Raw genomic sequence first — 26,457 nt, 5'->3', positions numbered from 1 at the left:
GACAACATCAGAGAACTACCCAGCACGATAGGAGCGAGTACTGTGTGCACCCATGCAAGCACAAACCACGGCATAAGCCACTTTCACCTAAGATGGAGACTTATTTATGGTTATGATGGTTACCGTCTGTGTCTTGTCGGCATATTTGCATATTTGAAACATGACTTCAACCTTGAATCTAAACCAGCAGTGAAATAAAACTGTCTGTGTGGTCACAGCTCGATTTGTCCCTTACATCTGCAGCTCTGTGGCCATCAAAAACCTGAGGGTTACCAGGGGCAACAGCCATGTGTGTCATGGTCCTTTTTCCAATCTTATCGAACTAAAGTGATGTTTAAATTTTAACCGTGACATGATGCAGGCGGATTGGGAGAATTTCTATAAAAATAACTCCATCCAGATCCAGTCATATGTGAACTATTACGGATCGATGTCATGAGATGACTTTGGCAGCAGTAAGATGCGTGTTGCATGTAAGCAAAGCCTTTTACAAATCAGTTATTTTATTTATTTTTTATTTTTTTGTACTTCAAGGACAATGAGTTATTGCAGCTATTGTGTTTTAAAAATGAAATCGCACATAAAAGATGCATAACAAAAATGAAAAAATGTCACCACAGACCTCAGTTCAACTTTAACTCTCTCGCTTTAAGATTCATTTATTGTCACATTCTTGCAGGTCCACAAGACAACAAATTTTACTTTTTCTATGTGGCAAAGCTCTGCGTAATCTCATTTCCATTTGGTGAGTCGTTTCTATTATTCATAACTGTGATTGGCACAGCTGTTCGAAAGTTTGGAGACAAGTAATGTGGTGGGAAGATAATGAGTCATCACCGCTCCTAAGCAATTTAAATTCTACTCCCCCCCCCCCCCCCCCCCCCCCCCCCCACCACCACCACCACCAAAAGTCCTTTATGTCTGAAAAGCTTAAAGACGGATTCACCGACTTTACAGAGGAGCCATGCTGCTTTTGCGCCGGTCTCTGCAGCCGGAACCGAGGCCTCAGACTGTGTGTGCATGTGTGGATGTGACAGATGGCTTTATATTGAGGTGGTGACACACAGTTAACAGATCAGTTGACCTCTGTCTCTGCTCTCCACTGCTAATGAGTAGACTTTTCTTCTCTGTCCCTCTCCGTCTAGTTCTTTTTTCCCTCAGCTGCGAAGCGCTTCGAGTACCAGTAGGTAGAAAATCGCTGCATCAATACAAGACCATTTACCATTTGCATAGCTCTCTATCCAATTAATCTCAATCCATTTAAAAAAAAAAAAATGAATTTCTCCTCTCTCATGTCTTCGTTTGACTATTGTCATATTTCACCTTCACCCAGCTCTGCTCCCCACAAACACACGTACAGTATTCACGCCTACGCACTTACGGCAGCTTTGTCAACAATGAACAATTCAAATGGTCGGCATAGCTGCTGATTAGTTTAAAACATAAATAAAATTAAAAAAAACAGAAGGCAAATTAACTGAATAATCAGAAATATGCAGATGAATAGCTTTCAATTTAAATGCAGATTTTGGCATTATTCTGGAGCTGGGAGGAGTAAGTCAAAGAGACAGAAAGAGAAGGAGGAAGAAAGGTGTTGTAGAGCTTCCATCAGAAATAATTAAATCAGCAACAATTCTATCCATATTTATATTGTAATCAGCTATTTGTTTACTGTTTTTTAAGGGCTGCTCGTGTGTCTGAGTAAAAAGAGAATACATACATACAAGAGAAAACAATTTTGCGAGTGGTACGATAAACAATCTAACCAAACAAGTGCAATTAACCTGATTCCCAGCAACATAAATACATAAAACATGGAATTAGTCGCAGTTGTAAATATAAGTCAACTTAAAACTTCACGTCAAAGCAAGCAGAGCTTCGCGCTTGGTGCCTCAGACTATTTCCTGGTCAAGGACTGAATGTGGCACAATGTGAACGCACATTGAGGGCATCTGTTTAAATCTGAGATTTACTTGGCATCAGAGTTTGGGGGTCAAGGGTCACGGTGACCTAACAGAATAAGTTTGGCCTAGAGAGCCTAGAGGGACTTTTGTCAAATTAAATGATAAGAATTTGGTGGTCAAAGGACGCAGTCAATGTGAGATTGCAAAACTCGTTTTTTTGGACAAAGTGGTTGCATTTTATATTGGGAAGATCAAAAGTCAACTTCACTGCAGTGACCTACAAAACCCTTATATTTAATTGCTTTAAAATCTTCACTACATTTATTATGAGTCTGTACAGACAGATGTAAAGAGCAACTTGGCTAGTTAGCTGAAGCATACAAAACTTAGGCAGTAATTCTAGTTCTTCATTATTCTGGGTTTCTCTTATCTTTGTGTCAATGCTATTTTCCATGAAGTACCTTTATAGGCGTTGGCTTTGTTTTAGCTATAGGCATTAATCAGTTACTATCAATAGAGAGTTTATCAATAAGTGATAATTCCTTCCATATGTTTTTTTTTTTTTTTTTAACTGCAATAATTTATTTCATAGTTGTGAATCAATTTGTCACACTGGAGAAAGCGCCAGTCAAATGTATAATATTGCTCTGCGCTGGCAGTAATCCCTCTAATATGTGATTAACTGGCCATTAATCGGCCAGTCACAATGACATGACTCATTACACTGTATGTACAGTTAAACAAGGTTTGAACTATCACGCAAGAAACCAATCCTTTGGGCTCAAATTCCCAGCAATGTATTCCAGCTGAGGAAGAGTACAGGTATTTATATGCAAAACATTATATGCAGTACGCATGTTGGAATACTAAAATAATGGATCTCACATACGCACATCGTCAAGTACTGTCCAGACCTTGTTCGGCAATTTAATTTATTAATTTTGTGTAGGTTATCAAAAACCTCTTAAATCTCAGCTGTACTAATACTGCATCAGCAACTGGCTTAAGGATACTACCATCAGTTCTAGTATTTTTGATTCAGGTCACTTAAATCAAGAAGTGCTAAAAGTAGAACCCAATCAAACAAATGAAATGGATACTTGTATATTAAGGGTTGTTAATTAATTTCTACATGTATGTGAAGCCTTGTTTCAAGTGTCTGGTGTGACCCCCTTGTGCAATAATAACAGCAGGATCCATCATCATCCCCTTGTTTCATGGACGGGATGAGGTCCTGATGCCGTACTGCATGTCTAAACATGACGCCCCCCCCTTTAAACCAAACAATTCTTCTTCGGTCTCATCTGTCCACAAAACATTTTCCCAATAGTTTTCCGCCTCGTCCAAGTGATGTTTTTTTTTGGAGAACAGTGGCTCGCCTTTCATTGCTTAGACGTTCGTCGTCTCAAATCTCCCCCATTTGTTCACAATCTGTTTGACTGTGGATTCCAAACTCTATTAGAGATGGTTTTGAGAACTTTTCCAGCCTGATGAGCAACAACAACTCCTTATCTGTCCATGCCATCGAACACTTCCACAAAGATGTGTTGTGGCAATTAGACTGTGACAAATCCCTGATTTATTTATTATTTTTAAAGAAATCAGCTTGAGGCACTGATGCCTCTCAGCATGAAGGTTCCTCGTTCGAATCCAAGGCGACTGGGGCCTTTCTGTGAGGAGTTTGCATGTTCTCTCCGGGTACTCCAGCTTCCTCCCACTGTCCAAAGACATGCTCAACCTTTCACAGGACAAGCGGTTACAGAAGATGAATGAATGAAAGAAATCAGGGCACTGATTGAAACTATTCTAAACAACTGGACTCAAATTTGGCCTTGCAATTAACTTTAACTAATCCTAGAAGTGCACTTACTTGCAAATCACAGATATCTAACATTGGCAAATTTTTCTGGATTAACAAATACACAATATAATATTTCTGTTTCAGTTGTTTGATTGGGTACTCTTTTGTCTACTTTCAGGACTCTACAGTTTTAAAAAAAATCCACTGATGTTTGGAGGGAGGCTCTCCTCCACTGGCATTACCTCTGCTGAGAGAGCTCACAGGCTGTGTACTCTCAGATTAATTTACATGTAAATATAGCTGAAATCACAGCACAGCTGTTGGCTTTATCTTATGTGTTTGGCAATTTTGTCAGACAATGTCGCTGTATAAAATTAGGATTTTAGCAGTGAGGAGCCACAGCTTTCAAAAGGCTTGTAAGCGACTGGTGGTTCACATGTAGCGTTAATGGGCTCGGTTTTAGTCTTTATTTCATATTCATTGCCTTGTCAGACAACAGAAGAAGAAACTTATGTAAATGCGAACTGCTTCATTGGGAATTCAGCTGTGGTAAAATATAGCGGGAGAGAGCACAGGTAGTAGGAAAGAGGCTGGCACCAGCCGACACATGGAAACTCATACAAATCACATGTGACACCTAGGCCTTGTTCAGACGTAGTATCCAAGTTGGAGCATGTTCGAGTTTTGCAGGGTTAGAGTTAGGGTCACACTTCCTGTCAGGGATAGGTACTTTGGCACGACACCAGTACACACCGAAATGGGGAAAATGTCAGCCACAGCTGCAGAGACAAAGAACTTTTATTGAGGAAATTTGTCCAATCATTGCCTAGCAGTGGCACTTTGTTACTTAAAAATTGTATTTGACTTTCATTTACTTTTGTTTTTAACAACTAATGCAGGTGTGACCAAGGCCTTTGTAGTATACAGCCCAATAAACCCAATCAATGAGGTAATTTTTTTGTTTTTCCCCCCCAAGCACCTTTTTTTATTTTTTTTTTTATTTTTTTTGTATTTTTATTTTTATTATATTTCCAGTAATATGGAAATATATAATCCCTGTAATTCCTGTTTACATTTGCACTTTATTCACTTCACTCTTACAGACATGTTTACATCCTCCATGGACAGTTTGGATAGCTATGGCATAGTTTTCTTTTGTATGTACTTTATCTCACTCATTCATTCAGCTTCATCTTCTGTAGCCGCTTGTCCTATGAAGGGTCGCGTGGGGGGGGGGGGCTGGAGCCTATCCCAGCTGTCATTGGACGAGAGGTGGGGTACACCCTGGACAGGTCTCCAGTCTATCGTAGGGCTAACACAGAGAGACAGACAACCATTCACACTCACACCTACGGCCAATTTAGAATCACCAATTAACTTAACAAGAATGACTTTGGACGGTGGGAGGAAGCCGGAGTACCCGAAGAGACTTTATATTGTTCTATTGTTCTATTTTTGTTTTTTTGTTCCTTAAAAGCATCTTATACTTGCACTTCATGCTGCTAACTAGTGCCTTAAATTGCCACCCAGGGACAAATAAAGTTTTCTGAATCTAATTGCCACATGTAACCTCGTCATTAAAATCATGAGTGATTCGATTAGGGATAAACAGTTACAGACACAATGATGCGTGAACCACCGTGAGTCTTGGACACAGCCGGAGCAGCCTTTATCCCACTCAGGAATATTCCTAGACTTATATGCGTGGCCGGGATGCATCACGTTACCATGGAGACAGCAGACATATGTTCCCAACATCTAACGGAGGAGCCAGTGACGCCGACAAGAACTGGCTTGCAAACGCGCACAGACACACACACACACAAACACACCCACCCCGAGGGCAAGCAGGACAAGAGACTGTCAGGAGAAATCACAGTCAACATTCTCCTCTTTCTCTGGGATTTAAACTCCCAAGATCTCTCTCTGAAGGTTTAAGTACATAAAGTCATATCCACTGAAAATGCAGTTAATTTATTCACTCTCGTATTCCCCTTAGCCTTTGTGTTTACTGTTTATTAGTGCTTTCCCCATGTTTATCTTCGTAGCTATCAGCAATACATCAGTGACTGTTTTGTTTCAGTCAGCGAGCAAAGTGAAATTCAGTCCCTGCAAGCCTTCCTTCTTTTCCCAGAAATATTTCAAACTCCCACTCATCTATCCTTTTAACTTTGATAATAATTCCGTTTCCTCTCTATTCTGTCTAATACAAGTGAAACAGAGTTAATGAATGTGTGCACATGCAAAAACATAATGTAGTCATTGTAGTTTCACGTGGAAGTCTTTTAGAGTAGAGCAGATATAAACATTTCTACACAAAATCACAAAAAACTGACTCGGCAATATTGTGAAAGATTCTGTTGTAACTACAATAGTCTTTAACCCTCATCATGACCCTGTTTGTCCAATTTCAGCTAAAAATAAGTCTACTACAGCAGCCACAGTTGAGCCATATTTCCAGAGAGAGGCCAAATAAACCAAATGTGGCAAATTGAGGGACGGCACTTATTGATTTGGTCCCTCATTCATCCAATGAGGGAAGCAATATAATACTGAATCGTTCAGTACGGCATTCACGGTTCAACATGTGCTCGTGAATTACGGTATTTTCGGTTGTGCGTATAATTAGAGTCCATGATTGAAATTTCTCTTCGAATTGCCTCTGGTTGTGTGTGGCTACGAGTTTGCTCGCTGGGACAAAGAAAATTTGCTACAAGTAAATATCCAATCCCTGTGGTTAAGTTAGGGGTAGCCAACAACACTTGTTGCCATCACTCAGTCTTATCTCTGTCCGGAAGAAGGATAATCAAGTAGGATGTACCGGCATCGAAAAATGCCCACACAAGCCCACTTTGGACCGCAATTTGTCATCAGAACTGCCTCTTTAGCATGAATTCTCTGTAGCATGGATTCAACAAGATGCTGGAAACATTCCTTAAAGAGTTTGGTCCATATTGACATGATATGAGTATAGTGGACATCGGCATGTTCTAGAAACCAGTTTGAGATGATTTCAGCTTTGCACGCTGGAAGAAGCCATCATAGGATGAGTACACAGTGGTGATATAGGTGTTGACATGGCCAGCAACAATGGCTATTTAGCCTGTGGCATTTAAGGTATTCCTAGCCATTCATTTTCTCCATTCTGAAGGAGGATACACACTACTACCACCTACTGGTAGGGAGATTTGTTTTTCCTCTCAAGTGGGAGTAGAACATTCATTGCCTGGCCAAGTCACCACCCAAAAAAAAAAAAAAAAAACTTGTTTGACCGCCTTTAGCCTCGATTACAGCACGCGTTCACTGTGGCGTTGTTTCGATAAGCTTCTGCAATGTCACAAGATTCATTTCCATCCAGTGTTGCGTTTTTCACCAATATCTTGTATTGATGATGGGAGAGTCTGACCACTGCACAAAGCCTTCTCCAGCACATCCCAAAGATTCTCAATGGGGTTAAGGTCTGGACTCTGTGGTGGCCAATCCATGTGTGAAAATTATGTCTCATGCTCCCTGAACCACTCTTTCACAATCTGAGCCCCATGAATCCTGGCATTGTCATCTTGGAATATGCCCGTGCCATCAGAAAAGAAAAAAATCCAGTGATGGAATAATCTGGTCATTCAATATATTCAGGTAGTCAGCTGAACTCATTCTTTGGGCAACATAATGTTGCTGAACCTAGACCTGAGCAACTGCAGCAACCCCAGATCGTAGCACTGCCCCCACAGGCTTGTACAGTAGACACTAGGCATGATGGGTGCATCACTTCATCCGCCTCTCTTCTTGTATCTTTCGACATGGTTGTTTAAGAAATGAGAAGCTACTCATTGCATCAGTTGGGGTTAAATAACTTGTTCCCAGCTGAAAGGTGCAAGGTGACTTTTTTTTGTGGCCAGGCAGTGTATTTGCCAACTCACTGTTGGCTGAGGTCTTTTCAGTGTGTTCAACTGCAACTTCTCTGCTCTTACTATGCAGGGAGTTGTACTACAAGCAAGATGCAAAGCAGGGGTAGTGTCTTCAAGGTCACTGCACTTTTTATGGTAATTGTAGTTTTAATGGTAGAAACACTCAACGGCTATTATGTACTTGAATAAGTACCAAGTACTTTATATAAAAAAAAAAAGGGGGGCAGATTACTATTAAGAGAGTTACAAGAGACATGCAAAATGTAAGCATTTTAAAAAGGAGGGCAGTCAATCCTTTTTAAAACCAGTTCTATTGATATTTTTACAGCCTACTGGGTGCCGTCAATAGCGTAGTTGTGACTGTGAATGTGCTGTAACTGGCATTCCCGTTAAAATGAGCTCAGTTTTTCCACTTTATTGTCTAATCAATAAAAATGGTTAGAAAAGAAAACAAACCTTTACTGGTCCTTATAATTTTAAGTAGCTGCCACATTGTCGGCTATGAAAAAGAAAAGAAAGGTCTAACACTCATTAAATCCGACTGATTACAAGAGTGAGAGGAGATGATAACAGGCTTGTCACTGCGTGAGTATGAGAGATATCAGAAGCCTTTTTGACCACTGGCTCCACTGTCAGAGATTCTGATCACCATAGCCACCAGCTACCCTGACAGTCAAGCTGTACTTTAAAGTTATTTTTAAATTAAGCTGTAACAAATGACTAAACCATTCATGCAGTGATGGCTTACAATCGGTCTTTTACACATACACATCTTTTACGCGCACACACGCGCGCACACATTTGTGTGGCGTTAATCATTCCCAAGAGGCTGATAAAACAGAGACAGGTCATTAAGACTCGACAATGTTCGAGGACTCCACTGTCCTCTTCCTTCACCCACAGACGCAAATTATTTTTCTTTTTCAAAAGGCAATTTTTCATCGCTTCTCCTCTATCTATGCATCACCTACCCTCCATCATTCCCCCATTCATTTTTCTTTCCCTCCATTTCTCTCCGGTGAGAGGGCTGACAGTTAATTGGGAGTATGTTTTAATGAGCTGGCCCTGAGATTCTATCTTTTCCTTTCATTAGGAGAGGGAGACAGGGGAGAGAGTGTCAAGGAAGAGAAGGAAGAGTGAGAGAGAGAGAGAGAGAAGGAAAGAAATTAGATAAAGAAAGAAAAAGTCAGTCAATAGAGAACATCTAGAAGTTTTTCAGTGACTGCTGTGGGGAGCACGGCTCTGTGCCTGTGTGTTTGTTTATTTGTTAATGAGCTAATCAATAGCAGAGGTGTATAAAGCCAGCAGTGGGTCTGCTTTGGGAGATTACTTACAGAGACACACGACGTGTAAGACTTGTTGGTCTACAACGTGTCTCTCCTATTTCTTAACTTGTCTGACTCAACTAAAGTTGCTCAACTCAAGTTTGTCAGGGCCAATTTAGAACAACGTGAGCCCCAATCCTGAAGTCAATCTCAAGAGTTTTTCTGACAAATGCAGTGCTCCACCGGATTACTGCATATCTCTAGGCGCCGGAGTTGTACGGTGAAAATGGAATATTTTTCTTCTAAAGCCAGAAAAAAAAAAATAGGAGAAAAACGTGTTACTTCTTGATTTTGCAACAAGTTCATGCATAAACATAGACTCTCACAGTCTAAAAAGTCAGTCTGACATTAAAGGAGAGAAGATTTACTGTGTGTTTATCTGAACCTTTAAATTCACAAATCTTAATTCACCATGCAAGCAGTGCAGCTCTCTCCTTGAAACTTCAGGAAGAGGCATGCTCAAATAACTCACTCACTCACTCACACAGCTCAGATGTTTATCTCACTGATTAGCAGAGCCTCATAAATACCTAATCACTGATGCTAATCAGCCCTCTCACCTAGGGGTGAGCTAAAAATATAAATCACACACACATACCCAAGTTAGACTAATACACAAAAACATTTTCAGCACACTTTGCCTAGCCAAATAATTCTGGCATCGCAGCCATTTAACATAATGCCAATCCATTATTAATTGACAAACAGCATTTCTAAACTATCTGCGAGTAAGTGGCTTTTGCGGCGTACTGGTTCTTGATTGCAACACAATAAAAGAACCACGGAGTTACAGTTGACTTTGACACCCACAAGTTTTGATCTCCCGCAGTGGTTGAAAAATCACACAGTCAGCCTTCTGACTTTATTCTGTAAAAATGATCAAAACGGCATTGAAGTGCCAACATAATGAGATTCCCTTTGACTTTGAGGTATCCGCATATATATATATATATATATATATATATATATATATATATATATATATATATGAAATTCAAAATATTTGATGGCAAATGCTATAGGGTTGCTCATTCTGATTAAGCCAAAGATTAATGTACTAATAAATTTATGATTTCAACAGGATTTACAGACTATTTGACACATCACAATATTTTCATGGTACATCCCAGCCTGGTGTGGTCAGACTAAAGTCTTATCAGAATATGGGTCCGGTAACACATCATTTGGATCTCATTATAGGGGGTGTTTCAAATGATACGGATTAAAAACCTTTGCATGTAAGATAGCTAGATAGATAGATAGACAACTTTACTGATCCTTTTGGGAGGTTCCCGCAGGGAAACTGACATCTCCATCGCATACAGCACTGTCAGACATACATGTACACAAATTAAACCCCAAATACCCAACACCCAGAAAAAGAATAATAATAATAATAATAAATATGTGACTGTACATACGTGGCTACTGCACAAATATTGTGATTGCACATGGTTAAAAAGAAAAATACCAACTGCACATTATCATTGCACCCATAAATGGTCGGAGAATCAGGAAATGGGTATTTGCATGCAAAGGTAACCAATCAGAGCCATTGTATTGTAAATAATTTCACCTCTATAGTGCTCTGATGATGTGCCCGATTATGTCTCTGTTGCTCTTCTGTCCATAACTGCATAAAACCTGCACAAATTACTTTAATTGGTTCAGCAGGTCTTTTCCGGAGCATGTTCAGTTCACAGTGGAGTGGCTCCAGACCAACTTTTCAAAGCAAGGTACTTACAGTAATAGTACATGTAGCATGTCAGCATGTCAGACCTACTCTCGGAGTAGATCTAAATCTGACAAAAATTAATTTATTCATGATATTTGTCAACTTACATTCAAAGAGAAGTAGTTATCTTGTGACTTCTGACGTGATTACTCTTGTCTCGTGATGTCATTAAAGCTAAACATGCTTACTGTTGTAATAGACGGTTTATACTTCTGTGTTAAGTTGATTCAGAGGCTACTGCGACAGCGCAGAACCTAACGGCGTAGCTTGACATGCACCTCCCCAGAAATGTAACAACGTGCCGCGGCGACGCAGACCACAAGAGCTGTGGGTGGTCCGCTTGATATTAGCGTGTTTCCGCTTCGGTATTTCCGGCTGCTTCTCCATGTCCGCAATTTTCGAATTGATTGTTTTGAATCTATAAAGAATCGGTAAGGTTAACTGGGGAGGTCTGGAGATATAGACATTTGTATGACTCGTGTTCGGCGAAATTTCAGCGAAAGTTTCAGAAGCCATTGTTGAAAGTAAAGCAGGAAGTAGAAACAAAAATTAACCCGACTGGCAAAAAAGACACCGTGCCGACAAGCACAAGACGCACAAGTATAAATGGCTCACACCGGCGTAGGCTACGTGCCTAGGTTACGGCGTCTAGATCCTGCAGTACTCTAAAAGCGCCTTAAGGTCAGGGAAGTCAGACACCTCTGGCCACTTTTATTGAGATCCGACTGCAGGCTACAAGATGTCACTCCCCCTGCCGCCTGTTGCTTCAAGATAGTTATGTTTAAAAGACATGCAGTGATATTCTGTCTTGACTTTCATACTACTGGGGTCCATGACTGTCTATTTTTTGTCTTAGAACGTTTTACATTTCAGCTCCAGTGACGTTATTGTTACTCTTCCCGTCTCTCATCTACCTCAGGTACAGGTAGGTAAAACACTGAGTTGGGATCTTTTTTCTTTTTCTCTGAAAATAAGTCGCGATAGTGAAAAGAGACCAAATAAACCAAACATTTCAGGCATTCACAATTACCAACATCAACACCGTCTCTACCAACCCTGCTGAGTCAACACAAGTGGAAAATAAATGTGAATAAATGGTGAAGAAAACACTGGAATCATAGTGCGACGTACACTAATAAGTGAACGAGGAAAAAAAAAAAAAGAGTGTGGTGGGGGGGACACGACTGTTGCAGGTTAAACAGCTTACATGATAGGAGTGGGATTTGGGTGCCTCTGCCAGAGGGTAATATTAGCAGGATTATCTGGCAACCCTCTTCCTGAGGTGAATAACATTAGAATCCTATTTGTAAAGACTTCTATGCTTCCTGTCCAAAATCCTCAATTTTCCTTCCACTTACTCCTGCCTCAGCCTGCAATTAGTCCACTTACATTCTCACAACCCAGATTACACATGCTTAAAAAGCACGGCATACATAGTGCATTTGTGTGCGTGTGTTCCTTTAAGCTTGGGTGTTCCTTCACATGTGTGTGTGTGCACGAGAGAGGCTGTGATAGTCGTATTCCATTAGTAGTACAAGTCTCTCTGCTCCCACAGGCCAGCGGAGGCGTGTGTGTCATACACACTCGACTGCGGTGAACACCCTGAATACTAATACTAAAGGTGTGAGCATCTGTGTTGGCTACGTACGTGTGTCTTTGTACATCTGTATGCATGTGCGCCCGGTGGAGGGAAGGTGAGGCGGCGCGAGGTGCTTTGTGGTGTGACAGAGAGTGTTGAGATCACGGCGAGTGCATCTGAGTGTGACAGTGCGCGCCATGAGGGCATTACCACTCTCTGTGTGTGTGTCTGTGTATGGGTGTGTGGGTGAGTGTGTGTGTTTTATGGACACAGTCTGAGGTTAATAAATATTGACAGTGAATTATCTCTTCTGGCAGGGTCGCAGGTGGGTTCGATGGAGCCGATTTGACACACCAGCAAAAAAAATAAAAAATAAAAAACACATGTACGTGCACGCCTACGTTCTAATCCTCTAATTTCATATTTTTATGTTACTCCCTACTCCAAAAACATTTTAGTGCGTCCTTGAGCCAGACACCAATGACAAGCCGTGGTCATCTGGAACTTAAAAATCACTTTCCCAGAAAAATACGTCTGCATTTTAACCTTTCTGGTACAGATTTGCCAGTTTCTGTTCTCTAGCTGGAGGCCTGCTATCATAACACAACAACAACAACAGCACAGCAATTAACCACTGCTACACACTCAGATCAGAGTACCAGGGAGAGAGAGAGAGAGGGAGGGAGAGGAAAACAAAAGGAGAGGGAAGTGTAGCAGAAATGAAAGGAAGGGACGAGACAAAGACGTAAGTGCAGTGGGAGACAACAGGATGTTTTTTCTGTAAAGCTACTTAAGGAAAGGATTTGCTGAACAGCTACGGGACACAACAGTCGCACAACAGTTTTTATTTAGCCCACTCAATGAGCGTACGGGGAGTTGTGATCGATTAATGCAGGCGGCCTGCGACATTGCACAGTCATCACTCTCCTGCTCTCACACGTACATTACCATTCCTCACACTTACACGCATTCGCAGCACACGGCACAGGAGAGTCTCTGCTGGCCTAGACTTCTCCTTGCTGCACGGCTAAGTCGGAGGCACAAAGCTATAAGGTGGCGTAATGATGCATAAATGTGGATGTGGGGAATACAGTAAAAGGTGGGGGCGAGAAAAACACCTCGCAAGGTCAAATTTGCACTTTGTGGAGAATTTGTGTAAGAGCTCACAGAGACGGATATCAGCAGACACACAGATGATACAGCCTGTAGGAGCTGTGATGTTGACGGTGTGCCCGTTTTACCTTCACACTTCTGAATGATTACAGAAATGCACAATGCCAGTGGCTCATAGCTACCTGCAATCCCGGAACAGATGAAAGGAGGCTCAATCAATAGGGTTTTTTTTTTTTTTTATGTCAAACATACTATTGTTTAATTGCCAGTTTGTTCTTTTGTTTGCTTGTCATTACTTTACTTTTACTTTAGGTCAGGGATGGACCTCACTTGACGAGGCCCTTAGATTCATTTTTGAAAATTATAAATGTATATCCTCTGTGGCACTGAATCAGTTGTAATGACACAGTTGGCCACTAGATAGCGCCTCTAACGCAGACGCCGCCTCGCACACGCTTCCACCAGGTCTTCTCTACCAGTGAAGAAGAGACGTTGAGCCGTGGCTAAGAGCGGAAAACTTGACCGAGAAAATCGTGTCTTTCAGGTGAAAGAAGGTTATCTGTTCACATAATGTAAAGGCAAACCTATGTGCTTAGTCTGTTTAGAGACTGCCATGAAAGAGTTCAATTTAAGTTGCTACAACACGTTGCACAAAGCTAAATACGAGAAGTATACTGAGGCTGCAAGGGCTGCTATCGTAGCGGACCTCAAATCAAATGTACACAAACAAAGGCTGCTTTTTACCAGTGACCACTACTGATAGTAGCGAGGTAGAGTGGGTATACAGGGAAAATGTTAAACTCTTTCTTGGTGTAAAAATGCAATTTTTTTTTTTTTTTTACCAGTGTTGATGAAAAATTGTGGCCCCCTCTATCATTTAGGTTGCCCATCCCTGCTTTAGGTCAAAACCGAGGTCGTAGTGTAAGCGCTTGTGTCCACATACCCTAGCCTTGTATGCGAGTTGTGCATACCTTTTTGAAGAGCAAAGAGTCGTCCATGTGCTCTGCGTAGACTGAGGTGAGCCTGTATTGGTTCTCAGTTGTGATGTCTATCTGGTAGCCCGTCAGGACGTAGCAGACCGTGCGAAACTCCTGAATCTTCCTCTGAAACACCTCCTTCAGCCTCTGGTTCCTGAGTTCTGAGCTCTCCATCTGCTTGCGTAAATCTGCAACACATGAGCAAAACAGCGAGCATGGCTGTTAAGTATATTTTTATAGCATCACTCTTTATGAGTAACTTCTAGGGATGCACCGAAAATTCTTGGCCGAAACCAAAAACCGAAAATGGGGAAACCAGGGCCGAAAACTAGCAGCGGGTCTGCCTCAGATATATTGAAATACGTCCACACCGCAGACTTCCAGGCAAGCCCGTGTTGGCCGCGACTTTGATTGCATCATTACAACATCCTGTTTCGGCCATGTTGTTTCGGTGATAAAAGTCTTTCGGTGGCCGAATATTCGGTGCATCCCTTGTAATTTCATATTCAGCCACACATGCAACCTCTTCTCCATGGAGCTCCACATGTTAGTACATGCTCAACTCACTAACGCTACTAACTATATATACGCTCCCTGCAGCAGTCCATCGGCTCACTTGGGATCCACCGAACGCTATAATGCTCAGAGCGCAGTGGTGACTGAAGCAGTCAGTTCTGTCTCGGAGCTGAGAGCGGAGATAATCATGGGAGAGGAGAAACTGGATGGGGCTTGACTTTAATTTGTCGAAAATCTATTTGAGATAATTACTTTAATTAGGAGACTTTATTTCAGAAATGCAAAGAAGTGGAGTTTGTCTGGGGAAAAGCGAGCCAGTACGGACGGAGCTGTTTACGGTGGTGTTGCATGTGTATGGTTGCGTATGAATATAATGGGAGTTCAGAAATGGAGAAGGGAGTGTGGAGAACAGAATAACCACGAAGAGGCGAACATTTATTTATTGTTCCCTGAGAAATCTCTTAGCGTGCATTATGTGCTTTGGAAATATCTGACCACAAACTAAGAGAGCTAGGAGTAGCTTTTATGCAGCATATGGATTCATCAACGGTTAACAACATTTGATAGATTTTTCCATCACTTTATCCCCCCCCAAAAAAACAGCTTAATATGAAATCTTTTATCTGAAACCCATACATCTTTAGTGGGAGTGCATTCTCTAGCCTTTTCAAAAGATCCATATAAAAGGTGGACAGATTGCTCTCATTAAATAGCAGCGAACATCAACGTACAGACAGATAAAGATGAGCCGCTAGCTTGGGTTAAACGGAGCGGCTCCCTGACCCTCCAATCAGAGGACGTGAAAACACTGACTCTACCGTGGGCCACAGAGAAGGACTAAGGACATGAACTTGAAATGTGACTGGTTAAAGGAACAGCATCATTACAATGTGTTTCAAGCTTCAGCCGCCTGCAGTTGTGAAGGCCCAGGCAGGTTTCTTTGACTCCGGCAACACGTGACAGCTGAAATATGATGGGAGAAAAGCTCTAATGCAAAGTTACACTGACAGAAGCACCACAGCCGAGAGACAGACAAGCCATGACATGAAAAGAATAGGCTATAGGGAAATATTTAATACGATCAATGGGAAAATATTAAAATGTAAGTCAGTGATTTTGATAAAGTTTAAGCCAGGCATTGTAGAGTCGTACGACCTGAGGGACAGACGACCTCCTCAACCTGTCCGTGGAGCAGCAGCCTGTCACCGAACGAGCTTCTCTGCCTGACTATGGTGTCATATAGAGGGTGGTGGACATTGTTCATGACGGACCAGAGTTTGTTCAAGGTCCTTGCATGTGCCACTGATGTCAGGGTCTCCAGCTCTGCCCCTACCACAGAGCCTACCTTATCATTTTCCTGCTCTTTATGTTGCAGTTTCTCATTTCTACTGACGTTAAATTTTTACTGACGTTGGAGGGAAAAAAAACAAAAACAAAACACAGGTAGGAGCACAAGAAAAAATAATTTGAAGGAGAGAAAAACAATGTGACCGTGGCAGGTAAAGTGTTTACTTAACACCTCTGAAAAGATTAGCTACTGGTGATGAGTTTTTTTTTTTTTTTTTTTTTTTAAAAGGTCAAAAGCATTTCAGTTGCTCAAATGTGCATCTACATCGATAAAAATACTGAAAAACCTGCGCTTTTCACTTTTCACAGCCGGTACCAACCTGTCACAAACCTCTTTTCGCTTGAACTCTGACACTTAAAGAGCGGTTGGTGCTTTTGTCACGGCCCAGACTTTTAACCCTTCTGCTATTGGTAATTATTTCTACTCATAATGCCTCTTTTTGTACATATTTGACTGTTACATTTTATCTGTCGTTAAACGTGTGAAGTGCCAGACAGAATAAACTTGAAGGGATTTGAGTGTGTCTGTCTGTGTGTGCCTGTCGGTCTCCAGGGTGAGTGGCCTCCTCTCAAGCGTCAGTCAGTTCTGATAAACACTGTTTCTAGACTTCAAGATTGTGACAAAACTGTCACTTTATAAAAGTCATCCAACTGCCTCTCAGTTGGATGGCTTCTAATTCTCAGTTACAGCAACAGATACACCGAGCAGGCATAACATTATGACCACCTTCCTAATATTGTGTAGTGTGTATTGTGTGTCTCCCTTGTGCCTGCAAAACAGTTATGACTCATCGGAGAAGGGACATGGGCCTTCTGAGGGTGTCCTATGGTGTCAACGACAGAATTAGTGGGGGCCTTTGGGTCCTATGGGTTGAGGGGAGGGGCCTCTGTGGATCATCCCACAGATACTTGATCAGTCTAGTGAATTTGGAGGCCAGGTCAACACCTTGTGCTGTTCTTCATGTTTTTTTGAGTTGTTCCTAAAGCATTTTTGTGTGTGTCATTGCTATGGGGTGGGGGTGCCTGGTCTGGTCTAGGTGGGTGCTACATGTCTAAGTAACATCCACACAAATGAATGCCAGGTCCAAAAGTTTCCCAGCAGAACACTGAATTGTCACAAGATGGTCAATGTTATTTACTTCTCATCAGTGGTTTTAATGTTATGGCTGATCGATGTATATGTCCATAGCTGAGGTTCCATGAATAAGTGTACACAATGCTGATGGGTTTAATGCAGAGACAGAATTTCCCAATGATCGATCAATAAACAACATGTACACAGGTCATTACGGTTTGAATTAGAAAGACAAATACAGTCTTTACATAAACGTGTTTAAGTGTTGAGCTACTAAATCAAAGTACTGACAGAGTTAGAAGATCTTTCTACACCAACTTTCGAATTTTTTGTGGATATTTTTTGCGACTTCTGACTTTTCCCCTTAATTGGTCTCTACGGATGTAGTTACACAGAAACTCAAAAGCTGTCAAACATTCCACCGCTGAAGAAGCTTCCTACTTATATATTTCTTTTCTCTGGAAGCATTGAAATGTACTTGAATCCGTTTGACTCCAGTCAAAAAGATCAAAATAGGTAACGAACAGTGGGTAGACATTTATGAAACGTGACCTGGCTAACCAAACAAAGCAGTGTCATAATTTTCTTCATATGGTCACACGTTCCCTCTTGTGATCTTTGGAAAAACGTGACAGACAGCTATTCCACAATTTAAATAAATAAATGAATACATTTCATTTTACATTTCGTCATAATTTATCCATCAAAACTAAATTATTCAAAAATTCTCATGATTTATTCACAAATTCTCATGGTTTAAACACAAGTATTCAGTGTAATTTAATTTATTATTATTGAATTATAATATTTAATTTAAATGTAATTAAATATGGACTACAGAAGCTTTTAACTGCACAAAATATTAAAACTGACTAAAATGAAGAGTTTATGGTCACCGCCACAAATTCCATATTCATTCATTCATTCATTCATTCATCTTCTGCAACCGCTTGTTCCTGTTAAGGGTCGCGGGGTCTGCTGGAGCCTATCCCAGCTGTCACCGGGCGAGAGGCAGTGTACACCCTGGACTCACCAATTAACCTGACAGTGGGAGGAAACCGGAGTACCCGGAGAGAACACACGCAGACACAGGGAGAACATGCAAACTCCACACAGAAAGGCCCAGTTTGCCAATGGATTCGAACCCGGAACCTTCTTGCTGTGTGGCATCAGAGCTAACCACCTTTCCACTGTGCCGCCCAATTACATATTCACAATGTCTTTAAAGCCTAAGTTTACTTCTACATTAAGCACTTTCAAATTAATAAAAAGGGGTCGTTTATAACTTGTACTGTAACTTTCAAACTGGACACCACTACTAACAGTGGGTTGAAATCACATACAGCACACAGAGTGAAAGCGTCTACATAATCCGAGCTGTTAAAATGATTCAGTTGCTCTTTAATGCTTTTCTAGACCACACACTGCACTGACCCGGGCGTGAAGATAAGAACGGACATCACAAACTTGGTCTGAATTATCCGATAGAGTTAAATGAGTCACGCTGGAAGGAAACTCGGTTATCAATTCATGAAATTAAGTGGCACAGATGAATGTGTCAGGGGCCAGTGGGGGAAACGGCCGAGAAGACAGAAATTAAATGAAGTGCAAAGACAAAAAAAAAAAAAGATGTCAGCGAGCGGGAGAAAGACAGCGACTGTGGTCCTCAAAAGACAGATAAGCCAATAGACTTCAATCAATGAACTGCACTGAACTCCAGCTACATATTTATACCTGCCATGACTACACCTCCTCCATCTAAATATCTGTCATACTCTTTTCTAAGAGGCCTTAGTGGCCTGAAACATCACTGAAGCGTATCACAGTAGCAACACTGCTGAATTAGGTACTTGCTGTGTCTTAAGAGTCATTTATTTAGTGTTTGAGTTTCACTGTTTGATCTGGCATCTGTGTTCAGATCCACAAAACGTGAGCTGTAATGAAAACGTGACGGGCAGCGGCCCTGCTTCATTTACCAAGACAACAGTAACTGCTAATGAGACAATTTAGTACAAGCGAGGCTGCAAATGTGTTGTGGATCTTACCCAGCACCTCCTTTGACGGCGGCAGACTGAGGCTGAGGTTGGACGAGTGCAGGCCGGAGTCATCTTGTGAAAACGCCACGGCGCCCCCGGCCTGAAAAGACCGCACGAGTTCCCTGAGGCGCGTCACTTCCTCCCGCAGAGCCTCCACTTCCTGATGGCGCTCTTGCTTGGCAACAGAGGTCGGGTTCATTTTCAGGTGGACGACTCGGGTTTTGACGGGATCGTAGTCTCCCTGAGATGCAGAGAGTCACAGAGACAGACGAGATAACCGTTAGTTATGCAGACTCACAATACAGTCCAAACTCTGGGTTCCAAACAAGCAAGACAAAATGATTTCCTTTTAGTTAAACGCTACTGCGCGACCCTTTTAAACACTTAGATGTGACTTTATCTGTCACACAAAAATACCATTAAGCCTAATGCATCAAAGAGGCGTCTGATTTAATGCAGAACTGTGAACAAACATACAGTCAGATTAACATAAAACTAGATAAAGAGACGATATGTGTAATATCTTGTATAGGACATCTGCCCATTGTCTTGGTGTAGGGTCAGGGTTTGTCCAGTACTACGTTCTAAACAGAATACGAGTCTGGTAACACACCATTTGAATTTCATTATGGGGCGTGTTTCAACTGGTACACCAAATACCGCTGCGTTCAAGCGGATAGTCCTCAATGAGAGTAATTTTGCTCATATTCAACTCCACTGTGCTCAAATGACATGACTACTTTTCGTATTTTGTACACATTGAGCTGAAGAGGGGAAAAATTATTCTGCTCAGTTTAGGCTTATGGCTGTTACATATTCCGCAAGCAGCGATGCAAGAAGCGAAGTCATTTTGTTCTTGAGACTTTGCCGTCAGAACAAAATGAGTCCTCGTTTGGGAGATTTGGAGACACATCAACGGGGCAGAACCTTTTTTCCTCGCGTGGTGACTGACAACTATTCTGTGATTGGTCAGAAATTGAAAGTGGGTGTAGCTGATGTAGAAAAGCGGAAATGCTAGCGGCCACTGTGTGAGCTCCCAGATGCTAATATACGCAGTGTGACTGCTAATCTCTCCTGGGTAAAGATATACTGTTTGTGGGTGGGTGCTGAATGAACGGCGTGATCTGACGGACACGGTCGTCAAAACGACTGGCCCGACATCTGAACAAGAGTGCGTCTCGTTGTCCATCTCCTGCATCTCCCACAATGCTTGTTGCGTGTGATGTATGCTGCAGTAGGAGGGCCCTATGAGGACTTCCACAGAGTTTCTACCTGGCCAGAACTAACTTTTTTCTTGTTCTCGGAGCCCTAGGAGAGAGAACAAACTTCTCTCTTCTCGCAGAGTATGTAACAAGCTTTATTTCTGGGGATGTCTAGATTTGTATAGGGGCTGATCCAGGTATTTGTAAAATTATCCCATCTGAATCGGGCTTCAACCAAGCCTGATCTCTAGTTATATATTTTAGGTCTGCTCTAAACCAAATCCCCGTCCCTATAACAATCTTCCTCCTCTTCTGTTTTAATGCAACTTAGGTAGCATCAAAACTGCAACAAAAAAAATAAACAATAAAATGAAGAAAAAGACGACTTGTTCTTCTTCTTCGGTTTTAGTGGCGGTCGGCTAGCATCAAAGAAGAAGAGGAACCAAATTCACATGACTAAACTTGTCCGTTGTGTGGAAGTACTACTCTGGAAAATGAAATCGGTCAGACAGCAATTACTAAATTATGCAACACGGATGTTTGAACACCAATTAACCTAACAAGCACGTCTTAGGACGGTGGGAGGAAGGCGTCAGTGCTAACCACCACACCACTGTGCCGCCCCCATAACCTACAATGAGTTGTAAATACTGCATATAGATGTTATCCAACAGAAAATAAAGGTAAAGCAAAAGGAAAGTCCTTTCTCGAAAACACCACTTCCTCCTCTTTGCTTTGTTTTTTTCTTCTGACTCTGTGTAAATGATCGGAGTCCATCTTAGCCTAATGCCAATATAAAGAGAAACACACACAAACACAACAAGCACACACACACACCAATCTGAGCTCTTGATTACTCGCTAAATTAGATTCCACATGCCCCCAAGCTACGGTTTCCAAATAAACTACAGGCATGGGGGAGAGCAAAAAGGCAGACCGGGAGAAAGAGGATACGAGGAGGGGGAAACGGCGAAGGACGTACAGAAGAACATGACGAAAACAAAGGGGCGGTGGGGTCGCGATCAGCGTAGGGAGGAAGCGTCATGGACGGAGAAGGAAAAAGGCCTCACATGCTTATAAATAACGCCCTTGTATAATTTAAAAGGGAGCGGAGAGATTGAGCTTTTCCAAAAATGAGCGACGGCAAATGCGTGTATTTATATCAAACCATTTTCAGCTGGACTACACACAAACAGAGACGCACACACGTCAGTGTCAGAGTATAAATAAAGTGCCGGGTTATTTTCTTCTGACGTAAATCGTTTGAAGTCCTATATCTGTGTACAGAGTGTTTGTCCAATGATGGGTCTGTATGGTTATTAAAATAAAAACAGGGAGATGTAGACTACGCATAAAAATAAAAAAAAAGATAATGTTTATGCTGTGAATTTTATATTTTACTTCTTTTAGACGCCTCGGCTGAGCTCTGGGGGAATTCTTTTTTAATTGACTGTTCAGCAAAACAAAAAAAAATAAAGCAATAGTATCTTTCTGTGGCATTAAAGCACATCTCTTTCAGAATAAGCCAAGGAATGGCATCATCATTTTTAATTGACTGAGCTCGCCTCATACATCTATATATCTACCATAACTAAAGAGAAAAACAAAATGGAAAGGGGCCATCTTTTTTGTTTTTTTAAACTTTATCCATCTTTTCGGATTCTTTTCATTTCAGAAAAAGTGGCACAACAGATAAAAGTCTGATCAAGTAAGTAAGTGTGACTCAATGAACCACTAAATCTATTCTCAAGGCATTACCCTTCACTGCACATGCATGTCTGCATTTGAGAGAATAAAGAGAAAGTGGTCAGAAATTGTAAAGTAGTTCATCTGCTGCTGCAAAAGAAAAAGCCAAATTGCTTTATATTAAAATATTTAAGATGGCTTATTTTGTTTCGTGTGCATACGTTCGGCTGTCTCTTTCACACAGTATTTACAGTGCAGAAGGTAGAGTGCTACTCTGAGTGCCCGGGGCTACATATCTCTTATTCATAGAACAACAATAACAACACATCTAATACAAGGGCGCTGAGAATGTTTTAAAAAACATAGCAGGAGGCAGATATATATATATATAGAGAGAGAGAGAGATCAAGTTCATAAGAGGGAGAGATGGTGAAAGAGGGAGGGTGGGATCAAAGTCGAGGGAATGTCTGTTTTTTAACGCCGCACAAAAAAAAAAAAAATACTTAAAAAAAATAACTTGTTCTTAAAAACATCCATTTATATATACTCTCAACACAGCGCCGACCACCGGGGACACATGAGTCACTGATGGAACAGGTGACACACTAATGGTGAGTGAGTGTGCACCATCAGCCCCGAAACCACGAGGAGTGATGAAGTGAGGCTGAAAGGAGAGACGAAGGGGACGGCGGTGAGTCAAGACTCTTCCGCTAAGTCACATTATCAAAAACAGATTAAGCTCTTGTCCTGATACGGGCCGCTTTAACCTCTCTCCGCTTTACAAATCGTCGGCGTCTAGACGGGGGACGTCCCAGAAGCATTTTGGGGATCAAATCGATGGCACGCCACGACACGGCAAACAAAATGAGAAATCCACATCTTTCTGAAATAATAAAATAAAAAAAACAACAACGTCCTTGTTACTTTGAATGAGGAACAAACTACAACACTGGCTGTGTTCATTGAAACTACTTTCTTTTGGTGGAAACTGTGGACAGCACGTAACAATCTGGACTCAGGGACACAGACTCTTGAAAGAAATATAGTTGTTAAGATGTTTCATTGCGTTCTGCTGCATTTTATCAACACCTACTCTGGATATATGTTTGCATTAAAAGTGATAAAACAACCCCAAAGACAAGCACCCACGGCAGAAATCAATCGTGTGATATGACAGTAGTCACTATACCCCTGTCTCTAAGGAAAGGGGGGAGCCATGGATTTATTTAGATGGACTACACACCCCAATATTTTTTTTACTGGCATGGGTAAAAATTTGAGGATGACCAGCTAGCTGGAGCACAGATGTGCCGATAGCCTCTCTAGAATAGGGCCTAGGGAGATTGCCATGTGCCCAGTGGTATGTAGACATACAAGGCAGCTGGAGCCTAAAAGCTCAAGATGGAGTCAGAAGTAGTAATACCACAGCATCCACCATCCAAAGAGAGAGATGGGATTGGTAAAACCGAAAAAACATATCTTGTCTCCTTAGATAAAATCCTCGGTTACGCTCAGATGAACATGAAATGCTCAAACTTGGGGCAGATTATACTGCTCTGAGGAGCGGTAAGATTACAGCTTAAATCTGAAGGGTTTAAAAAAAAAATAAAAATCTTGAGTCAGATTGAGTTGATCAGCGCAAGGCAGAATGACATCTTCAGATTCCTTGTTGGAAACTGCACACTGCCAAGTTGCACAGACAAGAATTATTTGGACATAAGTGACCTATTTTGTTATTTTAGCTGTTCACCGGAGGAATTTACAGGTTTTATAGTGAATAAGAAGAGGTACTCGCGTCCAAAATGTAGCCCCTCTTCGTCAAAAGGACCAAAACTAACTGCAAACTCCCTCAAAAGATGTTTCAAATGCCCCCAACACATGATCGTTGGATCAAGGAAATGCTCTTCAATTTGAAGCTTGAGAAACTTAGATTTTCGCTCAGTGCTTCAGTTAAGACATTTTAAGACATGGAGTCCTTTTTTGGACGTGGTAAACTCTCTAGATATCCAGTTCTTGAGGAGGATTAAGCTCCTCTATACAGTTGCAAGAAAAAGTACGTGAACCCTTTGGGATTACTTGGATTTCTGCATATATTGGTCATAAAACGTGTTCTGATCTTCATCTAAGGCACAACAACAGACAAACACAGTTTGCTTAAACTAATACCGCACAAAAAATTGATAGTTTTCATGTTTTTATTGAACACGACTTGAAAACATTCACAGAGCAGGGTGGAAAAAGTATGTGAACCCCTAGGCTAATGGCTTCTCCAAGAGCTAATTAGAGCCAGGAGTCAGCCAACCTGGAGTCCAATCAATGTGATGATATTGGAGGTGGTGGTTAAAGCTGCCCTGTCGTATAAAAACCACACACACCAGTCTTGAGTTTGCTGTTCTCAAGAAGCATTGCGTGATGTGAACCATGCTTCGCACAAAAGAGCTCTCAGAAGACCTATTGTTGACTTGCATGAAGCTGGAAAGCGTTACAAAGGTATCTCTAAAAGCCTTGACGTTCATGTGTCCACGGTAAGACAGATGGTCTACAAATGGAGAAAGTTCAGCACTGGTGCTACTCTCCCTAGGTGTGGTCTTGCTGTAAAGATGACTGCATGAGCACAGTGCAGAATGCTCAATGAGGTGAAGAAGAATCCTACAGTGTCAGCTAAAGACTTACAGAAATATCTGGCACATGCTAACATTTGTGTTGACAAATCTACATTAAGTAAAACATTTAACAAGAATTGATGGGAGGACACCACAGAGGAATCCACTGCTGTCCAAAACAAACAAAACATTGCTACACGTTTGAAGTTTGCAAAAGAGCACCTGGATGTTCCACACCACTACTGGCAAAATATTCTGTGGACAGATGAAACCAAAATTGAAGTTGTTGGATGGAATACACAACACTATATGTGTCAAAATCTCATCCCAACGGTGAAATACGGTGGAGGGGCAGCTTTTCTGCCTTAGGGCCTGGACGGATTGCTGTCATCCACGGAAAAATGAATTCCCAAGTTTATCAAGACATTTTGTAGGAAAACTTAAGACCATCTGTCCACCAACTGGTGCTCAACAGAGGACGGGTGATGCAACAGGACAACGACCCAAAGCATAGAAGTAAATCAACAACAGAATGGCTTCAACAGAAGAAAATACACCTTCTGGAGTGGCCCAGTCAGAGTCCTGACCTCAACCTGATTGAGATGCTGTGGCATGACCTCAAGAGAGCGAAACACACCAGACACCCCAAGGATATTACTGAACTGAAAGAGTTTTATAAAGAGAAATGGTCCAAAACTCCTCCTGACCGTTGTGCAGGTCTGATCTGTAACTACAGGAAACGTTTGGTTGAGGTGATTGCTGCCAAAGGAGGGTCAACCAGTTATTAAATCCAAAGGTTCACATACTTTTTTCCACCCTGCACTGTGAATGTTTACATGTTGTGTTCGATAAAAACATGAAAACATATAATTTTTTTTGTGCTGTATTAGTTTGAGCAGACTGTGTTTGTCTATTGTTGTGACTTAGATGAAGATCAGAACACATTTTATGACCAATTAATGCAGAAATCCACATACTTTTTCTTGCAACTGTATATGCTAGGCCCTCCTTTAGCCAACAATTACAGTGCCCCCTCACTCATTCGCTTATTTTCTTTGAGTGCATATGTTGCTTGTCTTGTCTCCCTCTATGGCTCTGACCTGAAAGGGTTTTGTTCACAGAGTGGAAAGGAACAAGAAGGTTATTGACATGTAGCTGTATAACAGTACGGACACACAATTATTTTGATGATAGCTGTTTGCTACCGCTGCAGGTCTGTATCCAAAAAAAAAAAAGTTCAATAAATAAAACTGGGGGAAAAAATGCTGTTTGAAGGAGGTGTGGGCGACTCCTTGAATAAAATAACCCAACACCAACAAACATTATGTCACTGCTGTTGGAGCCCACAGCCAGGATTGTTGCTGAGCACCCTCACATCTACATACGTCTGCACCTGACCGCTAAATCCCCAAATGTAAAAATGTGTCTTTCATAAAACTTTTCCATGTAGTACTAGCAGCAGAATCTTTGGTGAAAACTTCCACAGGGACCTGAGCCTAAGGGAATTTATGGATAAGAAAAACACGATTGGGGCTATGCCTCGAGAGCATGAAGGAAAAGGTCTACAGAGCAGAGGAGGGCTCAGACACCACCTGGAAAACTCATCTCAAAACAGGGGAGGTGGACTAAGACGCTGCTTATCAGCCACTTACA

The 26,457-nt window shown here is 41.5% G+C and overlaps 1 protein-coding gene across 3 annotated transcripts in view; it reads right to left on the bottom strand.

The window, feature by feature from the left end:
- mad1l1 (mitotic arrest deficient 1 like 1) overlaps positions 1–26,457 on the bottom strand; it is a 60,254-nt gene that overhangs the window by 7,201 nt on the left and 26,596 nt on the right. For all 3 annotated transcript variants that reach the window (XM_084573551.1, XM_084573550.1, XM_084573549.1), the window contains 2 exons: positions 19,323–19,554; positions 14,334–14,527 (listed from right to left, as the gene is read on the bottom strand). In XM_084573551.1, coding sequence (XP_084429677.1) covers positions 14,334–14,527; positions 19,323–19,554 — 426 coding nt within the window. The remainder of the gene's footprint in view (positions 1–14,333; positions 14,528–19,322; positions 19,555–26,457) is intronic.

This window comes from Chelon labrosus (assembly GCF_963514085.1).
Source record: "Chelon labrosus genome assembly, chromosome: 2".
NCBI lineage: Eukaryota > Metazoa > Chordata > Actinopteri > Mugiliformes > Mugilidae > Chelon > Chelon labrosus.
Note: the sequence above shows the minus strand (reverse complement) of the source record. Positions and strands in the feature narration are given on the sequence as shown.